The sequence below is a fragment of the Centruroides sculpturatus genome, unplaced genomic scaffold (genome assembly GCF_000671375.1).
Source record: "Centruroides sculpturatus isolate CEXI.00-Female unplaced genomic scaffold, Cexi_2.0 scaffold857, whole genome shotgun sequence".
Lineage (NCBI taxonomy): Eukaryota > Metazoa > Arthropoda > Arachnida > Scorpiones > Buthidae > Centruroides > Centruroides sculpturatus.
Window position 1 is genome coordinate 156,081 of NW_019385135.1, and position 14,724 is coordinate 170,804.

The 14,724-nt window shown below is 30.7% G+C and overlaps 2 protein-coding genes across 2 annotated transcripts; one reads left to right on the plus strand and one right to left on the minus strand.

The window, feature by feature from the left end:
• Window positions 1-1,075: 1,075 nt before the first annotated feature.
• On the plus strand, window positions 1,076-2,968 carry LOC111635261 (UDP-D-xylose:ribitol-5-phosphate beta1,4-xylosyltransferase-like). The gene is made up of 5 exons (XM_023380171.1): window positions 1,076-1,081; window positions 1,125-1,252; window positions 1,575-1,880; window positions 1,950-2,120; window positions 2,210-2,968. The coding sequence occupies exons 1-5, from the start codon at window positions 1,076-1,078 to the stop codon at window positions 2,634-2,636; spliced, it is 1,038 nt and encodes a 345-aa protein (XP_023235939.1). The 3' UTR covers window positions 2,637-2,968.
• A 2,927-nt stretch (window positions 2,969-5,895) lies between these two features.
• LOC111635273 lies at window positions 5,896-7,199 on the minus strand. The gene is made up of 3 exons (XM_023380185.1): window positions 7,011-7,199; window positions 6,397-6,544; window positions 5,896-6,171 (listed from the first exon to the last, which is right to left on the minus strand). Exons 1-3 carry the CDS (start codon window positions 7,131-7,133, stop codon window positions 5,945-5,947), a joined length of 498 nt encoding a protein of 165 aa, XP_023235953.1. The 5' UTR covers window positions 7,134-7,199; the 3' UTR covers window positions 5,896-5,944.
• Between the last annotated feature and the right edge of the window lie 7,525 nt (window positions 7,200-14,724).

Here is a 14,724-nt window from a genome sequence, read left to right on the forward strand (position 1 = left end):
TTATAGATATATAAAATTCCCTAATTAATTCAGTTATAAATAGTATATCTTGAGAAATTTAAAATTAGCGTACAATAGTATATACACTACTACTACTACTACTACTACTACTACCTTTCCCCTTATACCACTAACTGTTAAATTTTCTTTCTAATTATTTAATGCCGATATACATTANCTAATGTTGCTAATGCACCATTTGAGCGAAAAAGATTGTTAAGGAAAAATTTTCTGTTAGCGAACCCTTTGTTAAATATTTTGAATATCACCACTGATAATAACAATAATCAAATTCTGGAACCATAAGGGAAATTTTTATAACTTATATTTTTGGGACCTACTAATTTTGGTAACATTAAATGACATTTTTTGATATTAAATGACATAATTTTGATAGCATTATTCATGAGTACAATAAGCAGAGTCTACTGTATATGCATTTTTTTTAATACTAATCTTTCTGAATATTGAATTACAATGGTTGGATTTATTTAGCTATATTTATGCTAATATTTTTGCATAGATTAAATTAAAGGAATTTAACACTAATAGTATGCAGAATTATAACCTATTATTATTATTATTGATTTCCTTCTGTTATAATATTTAGAAAAGTCAACTCAGATTGTTGATTGAACTTGCTCTTCTTAAACTAAATGGGTATGTTTGTCTTGTAGGAGTTAGATTCAAGTCTCTCTTAAACAGTCTTCAATTTATTCCTCATTTATAAATTAAAACTTTAGCTATATTAATCTAATTATTTCAATTACCGAGGGTAATTCTACTTTTATTTAGTCTTGAATCCCTTTTTAATAACTAATTTCTGTGTAAAAATATTAATGGAAATCTAGCAGTTTCAGTTTATTGTTGTGTGTTTTGGTATATATTCAGTTTTATTTGTAATTTTAAATAATATTTTTATTACAGCAAATTATATTTATTTAAATTTGAAAATAAAAATCCAAACAAAAAGAATTGAATTTTCAGTATATTTAGCCAGAAATTTATTTGATTAGTTTTGCAATTTACATAAATTTAATGTTCACTACTCTTGTTAATATGAACCATCTGTTCTATGATTGTATTTGTTTTAAATCTGGTTTTGTTTTTTTTTTTATGTAAAGCTCATACATTCTTTTTGTAATTGTGTAGGTTTGTATTTATGGGAGCATATTTTTAATGGCAAAACAGAAAAGAAAATGGATGGTGTCTGGAGTTATGGATTCCGAAAAATTGATAATATAAAGTTTAAGTAAGATTAAATGTTTAATATTTAACTACTTTAAAATAAGATCATGAAAATTTTAATTTATGTTGAAAACAGTTCATCTACTAACAAACATTTTAACTAAGTAGGTGTTTATCACCTGTTAAAATTATGATAACATTTGCTATTAAACTAAAATGAAAGGAAATAAATTACACAGAGTATATGTAATTTTTATTATCTGTAGAGAGATTAAAATTTTATTAGAATTATTAATATTATAAGAAGTATAAATTTACAGGATTATAATTTAAGGTTTTTTATGAAATAAATTATCATAATTTTAATATTTGTCCTAAAATTTTAGGTTTCGAACAGGTCCAGGTGTTATTTACACCAAAGTTCCGAGTGATGTTGAGTATCTCATTCTGATTCTTAATGGAAGAAATGATCAGAAAGTATCATTTGCCAAAACTTGGCTTAATTATTTGCCATATTTCAAAAACCTACATGGTGTGATATTAATATTGTTAGGTGATGAAAAGTGTAAAAATGATTGGATCCTGCCATATATGACTTTTAACGGAGGACTTATAAATGCAACTCTTCTAGTCTATGACAGTCCATTAATAGATAATTTTTATTTTTTTCAATGGCCTCTCGGTGTTGCAACGTGAGTATTGGTGTTTATGTTACATTATTGATCTCAGATTATTTGAGTAAAAGTGTTTTCCTCATCCAGGTACAGAAATTTTCCAAAAGAAGATTCTAAACAGTTAGACTTAGAATCTGAACGTCCGTTTATATGTAACTTCCTAGGAACTGTTTATCCAGAATCTTCTAGACAGTATTTATTAGAAATTTTAGAGAAAAACAATCTCAGCCAATTATGTATTATTAAAGTACGATACGAGTAAGTGTTTTCCTAAATTATTATTTTTAATAATAAGTAGGAAAAAGATTTGTTACATTACTTCTACATAAATTAATTTCATTTTTCAGGTGGCAACCACACGAAACAAAAGAAACATTAGAAACTTATGTTCATAGTCTTAAATTAAGTGATTTAACACTGAGTCCTGTTGGAATGAACAGTGAATGTTATCGAATTTATGAAGCAATGGCTTATGGTTCTGTTCCTGTAGTAGAAGATGTAATCACTCCAGGTAATTGTGCATCTTCTAAAACGTCAGCATTCAGAAACATTCCTCCTCCATTCCGTTTATTAAAATCTCTAAATGCACCAATAATTTATGTAAAGAATTGGTCAGAATTGCCTGCTATATTAAAACAAGAGAAAAGTCTTTCACAAGAGGAAAAATCGGCTAGGCGAATTAAAGTTGTAGAATGGTATGAAAATTTTAAAACACACCAAAGAGAACAACTAGTTTATTTAATGAAACAAAGATTTTTTAAAATAGAAAGATGATTAAAAAATTTTTTATTGGAAACAAACATCATATGAATAATCCAAGAAGCAACTATAGTTAAAGAATTTATCAAAATTCCAGTACTGATATTTAAATTGAATTTATGATTAAAATATTAGAATGAATATACAACAATGGCATTACTTAAACAATAAATAAAAGATGTGTGCAGAGAAAATTTTAATTTTTGAATTGCTGTTGAGAAACTTGTTAGTCTTTAACAAATTCGGTTTTAATTAAATGAATATTGTTGCTTAAAAACATCTTATATTCATAGTAATACAGTAAAACTTGTTGAAGCTATGTATACATGTTATGTTATTTTATATATAAATTATTTGTTTTACGTTGAAATAAAGAGAGTTATACAAAAGCATTTCAAGGGTAACCATTCTTATATTCCTTATCTTCATTGTTGTCTCGTATACTTTCCTCTTAAACTCGTATTCAAAATGCTTGCAGGAAACTACATATATTATATTATCATAAAAACTTGCTTTTATGCTATCTAAATGTCAAGAATTTGATAATATTTTTACTGTATTATTAATATAGTATTTTCTTTTCAACATCCTTATCAAGTTTCTGCTCAGTTTAGCTTCACTAATTGTATCGTTGTAGTGTATACAAAAACATTACACCATAATATATCTTGCTTCTGCTACGTATTAACTAGATACAAGTGCATTATTCAATGACATAGTTGTCACTCATCTTCCACCCTTTCTTCAAGGGATCATATTTTATCTCGGTTTTTATGAAAGATGGAGACAAAAAGCGCTTTTACTAATTTTGAGATGAAGCTTTTCTGCTCAAAATTACTTCCCCCGTCCTTCTATATTTTTATATTTTTGGACTCAGGGAGTCTCGAGATGCCAATAAGTGAAAAAATTTTGCAGGTTTTGTCCGTATGTATGGATTTAGGATGCGTGTGTTTGGAGGGCACGATTATATTACCGCATTTTAAAACTTAATAACTCCTGTGCCTTTTGTCAGAAACTACTGAAATTTTGCAGGGAGGTTCCTATATCAGGGTGAAATGTTTGTAGAAATTTTCAGGAAAATTGGACCATTAGTTCATGAGATATGCCTTATCCCCTTAATATCTCCCGAACCAATCAGAAGACTTAAAGGCAATATTAGCAATTACTAGGAATGAAAACAAATATAGAATGCCAGAAAGTTTAGCGAAAATGTTTCCAGGTTTTTAAATTAGAAGTTAACTAAAATATCATTTAAGAGTGTAGATATTAAAGAAGTAGTTTCTCATAACCGAAAGCAATTTACTCGAATGTAACCTCATTTTTTCGAGCACAGCACGAGACCTCATTTTTTTAAGTTCACGTACATTGACCTCAACAGAATAATTTACCTAAAATTTATAGAATTAAGAGTAGAAAATGGAATAAATAAGAATAACGTTAGTCAAATATTCATTGGATCAGACAGAAAATCATTTTGATGTATATTAAGTAGACTGTAATTAAAACTTACTTCATTGACTTAATATTTTAATTACCGAAAAAAGAAACATGTATATCACTTCATAAGTTAACTAATATTTAATACATTCTACTTCCTTGACAATCTGCGTGATTGTTTTTCCCCTCATTCTTTTAAATTATAACAAAAGTAAAAAAAAAAAAAAAAGTTACAATTAAATGATTTTAGCCTTGCAATTTACAGGTAATAAATCAAAATTATATAAGTTATAAGTGATCTCAATGTTGCGGATATTCTGAAACGTACACGAGTGAGTACTTTTTCGAAATGCACGTGTTCTGCATGGCCCTGGGGTGGACGAAATTGCCACGTGTATCACGGTTCCAGTGGCATTTTCCTTCAGTTAGAGGAAGTGTTTTAGCTGTTTCAATTTAACAACGTATAAAATAGTATAGAAGTATAAAAAAATATGATGAAGTCAAAGAAAATGTCTCCTATAGAACAACTAGAAACTCGTAAAAACATTAGTTTAATTCCAAATTCCTTGGATTCTTCTCGCTGTATTTTATATTGTAGTATTCATGCAATAGAAGCGTATCATAGATTTGCAGCGAAACTCTTTGACTCGCCATTTTAAGTATTGTTGATACCCTGATTTAATTTTTACAAGATGTAAGAGAAAAACATTAGTAATGTGGCTTTTAAGAAAGCGCCATGGACATACCTTTTGACTCTTTCTCACTACTCTTCTGCCATGGATATAAAGTTATTAAAACATCGCTTACTTTAAGACCAGTCTGATAATAATTGCCTTTATCATCAATGTATAAAAAAAACATGCTACTGAAGTAACCTTTACGTCACAAAATCATATTGTAGAGACCTTCATAAGGCAAATTTTATTGTATTTCCATGACAGAAGAGTAGCGAGGAAGAGGCAAGAAGCGTGGCCATGGCCAAGTACCTGGCTTTTATAGTAGCCTCGTGTTATTGCTCTATATTAATATTTTGTCTTATCGTTTTAAAGCCGCGCTAGAAGTCATAAAAGGCCATTTGTGACGTGAAGATTGCAGGTCGATTACTTCAAATCTATCNGAATGTTTAAAAGAAGTTTTTATGTAAACGATGAAAGTTATCTAAAAAATATTGCAAGATTTATAAAATAGTGCCATAATTTTTCATAGGACTATATATTAGTATTTATAAGTTTAATATGCAAATTTATAGCATGTATTTAATGGTTACATATCTAATATGTTAAACATCGCAGAAACATTAAATCTGAATTAATAATCAAAAGTATCGGGTGCTGCCAAGATTATGCAAAGACTTGATTTAACTTATAGTACTATAAATAAATTTTTTCTTGTAGGAAATTGCATAAATTTTGAAATATTTGTATGCTTTTTCTAAAAGAAAAATTATATCGGTGATCTTTTTAATTCATTACGGCAGCAATATAAATAATTAACTGTTTTGACGAGCTATTGTAATTTTGTGCCGAGATTCATGCCGATCAATGTCACAATATATATATAATAAAGTTTACATAAGTCATTATGAATTAGTTTTATATAATTTTGATAGAATAATATGTGATATTGTAACATAACACAATACTTTAGCAATAAGTTTATAAAACTGTTTTTTAATCATTGTTCTTCAATATTGTTATTGAAAGAACTAATTAAGTAAATTTAAATTTATGAAAATAAATATTAATGCTAATTTTTGTAAAATTTTAACAAATGTGTATGGCTTAATTGTTTTGATTAAAAAAAAAAAAAACTATATAAATGAATAAATTGAACACAATTGCAAATTTTTTAAAGTTATTTTATTCAAATTCTCGTTATAACTTTAATTAATATTGTTCTTTGTATAAAAGATCAGAAGCGTGATTTAAAAACTCCTGGGCATGGTTGGCAACGACACTAACGCTGTGTTCTAACACAGCTTCTGCCCTTGGTTCCAATTGTTTGACATCTTTAACGAGAGTATTGAATTTGTCAATGAGACTTACGACCTTCATAACTGTACCCAACTTGGTTCCATCGGTCAGATCTCCCATTACATCGAGAAAACTGTAACCTACATTGTAAATGAACATCAATATATCATTTGTTATAACAATAGTTAAAATTTTACACGCTAGATGTCGTTAGTCTATTAAAAATTTGATTTTTTAAAAAATAGTTTTCGAAGTTTATTACAGTATTTGAAATTCGGAGAGTTTGGGTTTATTTTCACAATAATCTAACAAATTTTAATTGGAAGCTACATAAAATTAAAGTTTAAGAATAAACCATATTTTACCCAAAAAGGTGGTTTTCAAATCTCTCATAATATCTTTAAAATCTTGTCTGATGTCACGAATCAAATGTCTCACATCTTCAGCTACGACTGGAAGTTCATCTTCAATTCTACGAATAACTCCTTCCATAGCAACAACAAGATCAACTACCTAAAAAATAATTTTACTTGAATCTTTTTATTCAAATACAGTCGACCCCCTATAACACTGTTGATAATTCCGTTTTATAGGAATTCCATGTTGTACGAGTCACTTAGATTTTATAAATACGTGTGCCGGGCTGTGAACGGCTCACGTATTTATAAAATCTAAGTGATTCGTACAACATGGAATTCATATAAAACGGAATTATCAACAGTGTTATGGGGGGTCGACTATAAATTATATCTTCAGTTTAAAAATGATTTAACAAATCAAACTTGTAATAATGATGGATTCAAGACCAATTTTCTATTTAGAAATGCGCGATTTTACAAATAATTATTGTTTCTTTTTATAAGTAAATCTTATCCCTCAAGTTTCTAAAATGTTTTATATAAATTAAATAGCACTCGAATTAGAATAATTGATATTCGAATGCAATTAATTTCTTTTTTTAAATTTTGTTCAAGCTTACTTTGCCTAAAGTTTTATCGGCAAATTCATCGAAAATCTCCTCTAATTCTTCTAAGAAAGGTACAGCTGCAAGGAAATTATCTCCACCAAGTTCACGAATAACGTGATGAACTAAGTCAGTCATGGAATTTTCCAAGTCATTCAAGACTCTGTGAAGCCTTTCCTTAGCGTCGGGAACAGCCTAAAAATAAAATATGCATTTAGAGAAATATGATGGTACTTTGAGCAATTATATATATATCTGTTAAATTTATACAGTATATATTTACGGGATGCATTACAGTAATTTACACTTCTTAACAGCTGAGAAATTCATTTCTACATGTTAAAATCGTAAATAATTTGCGAGAAACTTGATAAATTTAATTTAAATTGTTATAAATTAAGTTAAGAATTTTAATCAATAATGAAGTGAAAATTAATGTTTGGGACCATTTAAATATTTATCATAGAGCCATCTACCGTTAGAAACGAGTGTTAATTATATTTTAATATCAGCTGAGGTTGATTTTATTTTTTTGAAGTGGAGACCGATGTGCCCATTCAATTTGTAAAACCAACTGTTCAACAGTCGTGTGACTAAACTCAGGAAACCATTATAATCGTTAACCGGACGNTATTTTAATTTTTTTACGGAGTAAAAACGGCAGATCATTGCAATTATAGATAACAGATGGCGCTTAAGCAACACTACCTAATACTACGTAAGGCACGTCCTATTCCCCGACGAAAAGGTACTACGTAAGGTGAAATATCGACAGTAAATTGGGAGATTCGAATTAAAAGAAAGCGAATTAACATAAGAAATACCATTCCGAGGATAGAGATGGGCCTTGTAAATAAATTGTAAATGTAAATAACGAGTAAAATCGTCATTAAGTCTGATCCCACACGACCTCCTTTATCTCTTCACCCCGTTGGTCTTTAATCATCAAAATTTAATAGCATCAGTGCCCCTAATACACATATCTCCCTGCAAAATTTCAAAAACTTTCGATGAAAGACAGAGGAGTTATTAAGCTTCAAACTGGGTAAAAATATCCTGCACCTGACACATACACACACGCTAACATCCATATATATAGAAAAAACCCCAACTTATTTGCATTTCTCGACGTTTCAAGTCCTCCTGAATTGAAAAATATAAAAATCTTGAGGGGGTCATTTTTGTCTAATTGTTCCCAATTGTCTACTAGCGGCCAATTGTTTAATCAATGCTGTTTGCCTTACCTCTGCAAGTTTTGAAGAAAACCAGGAAAACTTAAGTTTAATTACGATAATTACTTACTTACACGCTATTGTTTCCTATACACATTCATACCTGTTATAAATAAAATAATTTCTTGGAAAGTATAAAATACAACATGAGAGACAAAGTCCGAAATTTTCCTAATGGACAACCCATTATGAATTCCTGGTGTGGTTCTCTCGGATTCGATTTCGGATCCCCCAACCTAGTATGCTAATGCATTACTTTTCTAAGGACCCTTTTGTACACACCAAGGTGACCTAAGCCCTATTAAATTACATACGTGAAGAAATCTAAGAGACTTCATGTGAATAAAAAACGAACGAAGTGTGTGTAAATGTTACGTCATAAATAAATTATTCTATGATTTTGTACTAAACAGAGCATATTGTTACAAAAAAAATAAGTTTTTGTGTATTATATTTTCAAGGAATCCTCTTTACACTCCATACAAGGAATCCATACAAGTAACATTTATGTCAAGTAAGAGAATAGGCGTGTGAATCTATAACAAAATAATAAAATCCAACTAAAACAATCGTAAAATGTGGGTCAACGAACGTAAATTACCGTATATAAAATTTCAAATAATTTTTTTTCTATTGAATACTTTCGTCAATTCGTCTTCCTTGTGTGTTTTTCCAGTATTGTTACAGAATCATTTTTTTAAAATTATTCAACCGTGAAACAATACTTGTTAATTGTATTAATATATATTATATATATAATATTAACATTAGATTTTAGTTTTATTATGAGAAAAAGATCGTTATTATAAAACCACACCATCATTATTTATAGTAGAGGTTCGTTAATCCAGTACCCACTGGATTGTAGGGTTGCCAGATTACTGTATTACTTGTATTTTCTCAAAATTCCATAATTTATGTAGATTTTTAAGCTGTAGAATTGTTGTATATTTTAATTTTAAAAAGAGTTTGTAAAGAAAATACATAAAACCTTATTTTACGGTTGAATAAACCAGGAAAGTTCGTTACCATGCATACACACGAAGTATTGTGAAGGTGGATTTTACATTCGTTAAGGTATTTGAACGTTTATCAATTCATCTTTATACACTTTGGCCGAGTGGATGAAACCGCTGAACACCGAGTGGTTCCGGGTTCTTGCCTCCAAGTGGTTAGTTACCAGGATAGTTCGTGACTATCCCGGAATTGCTCTAATTTCATAGAATACGGCGATGCATTTCGTGAAACCAGACCAAAACAGAAGCGGAGATAACTCCTAGGAGAACTGTACGATAAACTTAACTCCCATTTAGTTGTTAGACACGTAAATTGGTTTGGTTAAGTAATAGCAACTCAACACTTGGGCGATCTGCCTAGGGGGATGGCTTCCGGGAGGTGTTTTTAAGGTTAACTGGCCCCTATTCAGGCGTTACATACGTGGAAAAAACCCGGAAAACTCCACGTGGCCAGTCGTCCTGACCAGGCGCGAACCCGCGACCGAATTCCCAGTGTTCAGGGAACGGAATTGTTTGGCCACTGGTGGACCAACACGCGAATTAACCCGGGGAAATTTCGGAAACCGGAGGAAAGAATTCGCAACTAACACAGTGTTCAGTAATTTAATATTTTGGCACAATCTCCAGGTAACATTTGTTATTCAGTTAATTTGCCCTAAATATCACTTAGCACCACTCTCCATTTACCTATCACAAAAAATTAAATCGAACGTGATTACACTACATTAGCAAAAGATAAGATATTTTAGTCATTTAATTGTTGTTGACTAACAACTGTTTATTGGAATTTGTGGTTTATTCAAGCATTTTTTATGCGACACACACCTTGTTTTCAAATTTATGACTTATGATGTAACGAGGGAGTTATAGAATGCAGTACTGTACATTCAAGGAAAAATAGATTGTATACAAGGTGGGTGGAAAATAACTAGGCATTGCGAAATTACTATAATTTGTATATTTCTAATGCAAAGATGATGGAAATTATTTGACAGATACCTCGTTAAATGAAAAATTGGATACTTATCTTACAATTCAATATAGGTACTGACGCCACCCACCAACAATACTTTTTTATCAGATTGTGATTTGGATGGATGGACACTTTTCTGAACGTCCGCATGATCATTAGCTTCGAATAACGATTCCTAATTGTTTCCAGATGAATTGCGGCATGACATCCCTTAACTATACACTATTATCTCTGCACAGTAACCAGTGATTTCTACACCTAATAGCGTGGAATAATCTGCGCTCTCTCCTAAACAGACAAACGAACGGCCATTTTTTGATCCCACTGCAGCCTTTCTTATTCACTGTCTACACCATCGATAAAGGAATTATAAATTTCTATTAATGGATGTAGGCCTATATGCATATATAAATTTTATTATGATTTATTAGTATTATAAAAACCATAGCAATTTTCTCAATGTCTAGTTACTTTCCACTCACCTTATATATTAAAATTCTTATTGAAAATATGTTAATAAAAATAATGATAAAACTATAATAGTATAGACTATATACAGGGCTTAGACAAAAGCATTACACTAGGCAATATTATTTTGCTTCTGCTACGTATTAGCTAAATACGAGTGCTAATACAAGTACAATATAAGGACTGGCAGCTTCAGGTTAGAGTCCAAAAACATGAAGCACTAAAAAAAAATAACCAATTGCCATGGACAAACCATTGTAATATGTAATTATACGGTTGTAAAAAATTGTAAAAAATAGAAAACAAGTGGATAAAACCATTAGAATACTGGTAGGTTAGTTGTGGGTTCACACTTGGCAAAAAAAGACTCGCCACGTGAAATTTTCCGTGTTTTCTTCACGTTTCTAATTAAAAAACGTGAAGAAAACCCCTGTAGGAATTATAATCAACCCTGCAGGTTGCTTAAAGTTCCTACAGGGACTATAATCAACCGAAAGATGTGAACCCATGACCTGTTTTCATTAGTTTTACCCACTCAACCACTGCTGGGCTTTCAGTGGATTTACGTAAATAAAGAGAATTTCTTTAATATTTTTTACTTTCTACCTTTTATTTATTCATTTTTTTTAATACAGAATACGAAATTATCGAAATTCTTCTTAGTTTAGCATTTAATTAAGAAATAAGTAAAAAGTTAAGTCACGACATACATAAATAGACATACAGACAGGCAGGAAAAATTAATAATAATAATAAAAAAAAGCGTATTGATAAAAATATCTGCATTTAATTAATGTAAATTATTATTTGTAATTAATTTTTGTTTACGTGTAGATTTAATTAGTTATAAACGAATGAAATTGTAGAGGGTGGCCCAAAAGTTAGTTAACCGCTGTAAAGATTAAATTACCATTAATTAATTTAATTAAATAATAAAACAATCACAAGTCTTCACCGATTATGTATAATTCTAAGATCCTAACAATGAGCAACGTTGCTGACGATAGATTACATGAGGAAAATATATATAAATTGACTATAGAAATATTATTTTTAATGATTTCAGATATTTCATATTTATTAAAATGACCTTCTGCACTTGAAATTCATCTTATCTTTTCTTCTTTATCACGCTATGCGCTTTCAATATACGATTGCGGTTGAAATAATGGAAATTACAGCTTAATAGACGGAAATAATTTTATATATATTTATTATATAACTTAACAATAGTCTCTTTAAAGAGATATTGATCTTCATTTCTAACACCAAATGGAAAATTTTATAATTTATTACACAAATCTTGAAATACCATCTTTTTGTTGATAAATTTGTAGTTGTTTTCACTATATATTGGGAATTTTTCTAATTAATTCTGTTAATTATTCGGGGGGTGGCCTGTTCCGAATATGTTTGGCCTTAGATCACGTTCCACCAATGGATTAAACCACCGAACTATGGTCCCATTCCTTATACAAACAGACAAACAAAACTCTATAGCCTGCTCATAGAAGAGTAGATAAAACCGCTAAACACTAGTCGTAGGTTCGTGCCTCGTCAACGGGCTAACTATATGGAGTTTTCGGGGTTTGGTTTGCGTATCTAACACCTAAATAGGAGTAGTTTCTCGTAGAAAATCTCTCCTCTTTGGCAAACTGGAGGATTTAGAGGTGCTCAGGGTCTGGCTGCACACTAGTAAACTCATACTTTTATTGCTTTGGTCATCAGTTTCTACGGGCGTTAATCTTATAAGAAACATTGTTATTGTTTTTATTAGGCATCCTCCTGGGTTCCTGTTTAGGCGAAGAAAACCCGGAAAACACCACGTGGCCAGCCCGTTGGGAGGCCCGAACCAACGTCCAACTACCAATGTTCAATTGTTTTATCCATTGAGCTACTAACAAACTGTTTTTTTAATGATTCTAATTGGGCACCCTCATTCCATAAGACCTATACTATAAACACATGTGCAACTATATTAAATAGAACATTAGAAAACAGAATATATTTAAAAAGTAATGTTATTCTTACTTCGATTAAATAATAAATCAAGAACAGAAATTGGCATGGTTGTAAGAATTAATGATAGAGAACGATATAAATGTATGTTAAAGGAATGTTAAGGAAGTGCGATACAAGTTCCAAGTTTTATAATTATAATAATTAAAGATGATGGACGTCGGCGTTATTGACCTTATTTTGTGGATGAGGTCAATTATAAACAATATTACGTTCGATACGCAAAGAATTCCCAGCGTTGCTGCAGGGGAAGGATTGAGTTGTCCCCGTTATAAGGTAGCGTGTGTTTCCCTCAAGGTGGCAGAGAGTAACTATGAAAATTTTTGTGCAAATCAGTCAATGAGTTTGTGTGGGATGAAATGGGAAAGGAGTGAGGATTCGAGTTTGAAAGTACCGTATATTTTCTAGAGAGGAACTATTAAATATTTGTCTACATTGCTCGAAAAGTGTGGGATTTTGGGGGTAGGGGTGCGAATTTAATGGTATTCCATGTTTCCTATAGAGACATTGGTTTAGAGCGGATGTATTTCGTGACAATTGTGACTTTATTTTAGGCATTTTATCGCCGATAAGGCTCACTCGTGCATGCCTACACCTGAAAGGTAACCGAAAGAACTCGATTTACCTAGGTAAAGTCTGATAACGTGCGATTAATTCTTATTTTTAAACAACTACCCCGAATCGTACGAATCGGAACCGAAACCGAAAATATAGGATAATAAGTTTAGGTTATTGACCTTGAACGGAGCAGGCGTAAAACAACACCTGACACCTAAATTTCCCACGTAATACCTAAATAGGGTCCTCCCTGGACCTTATTTAGGTGTTACTAACGTGAAGATAATATGATCTCTGCTACATGTGATGCCATTGGATCTTTTTCAATAAACCTGACTTAATTCCCTTTATCTTTTTCAAAAGATTGAAATTACACTACAGTAATATTACACTACCACACAAGTGTTCCTGGTATATCAATCCTTGTCCCTTAATCACAGGATGAACCTTTTAGCCTTCATTATTCAGCTCTTAGATCAACTTAGTTTACTAATCTCGTGTTCCTTTAAACAGGTTAACTTGAGAAATGCTATCCAAAAACCGAAACCTGTCAGACCCGGACAGAATGGAAGAAATTGTATTACTGTAACGTATATAAAGGGAGATATAGACACAAAAGGAGCCATCGAGTTCTGTTTTTATTGCAGGTTCTGCTGTAGTACAGCTCCTATATACTGATCTTCTCATAAACAATACACGACCCAATAGATCAATTATTTATATTATTCTAATAAAGAATAGTAAATAGAACAGTATTGTTTAGAATATTCTATACGTAAATTTTGGAAAATTTTCCTTAAAAGATAAATTGTAAGGTAATGTTCACCCCTTTACAATATTGAAATTTCACATAATATAACGCTTTGTACTATATTTTCCAAGTGTAACATGATAAATGAGGTATTTGCTCGCTTCATTTGTCGTGTTTGCGTTACGTCAAGCGTAACGCAAGGAATGTGACATTTGATTTTCTTAATGCTCTTGACAATGCGTAACACAGCTTTGAATCAATAAAGATAAATCTTCAAAGTTGTGTTACGCATAGTCGAGGATATTGAGGAAAATTGAATGTTCACATATTTCTTGTGTTACGCTTTATTAATTCTTCTAAAGCAATTATTTTTAATATATTACTGATTATTTTCGAATTTTTAATGATGACAATCGGTCAATATTTCATGTTATCTACAAGGAAGTATTGACAAGTAATAGCATTGTTTCGTAATATTCTACATTAATTTATTCACTCCTATTAATATCATAGCGATTGATTAGAAAATGACCTCCAAAAATATCAAGAAATGCATAAAATTTGGGTTTTTTTTTATCTATGTATGGAGGAGGTTAGTACGTTTGTATCTGTGGTAGTGCTTCAAGTTGGATCATGATTTTGTTCGCCCAACTTAAAGCTTAATAACTCCTGTACTCTTTGTCAAAATCTTCTGAAATTTGGTAGTGTGGTT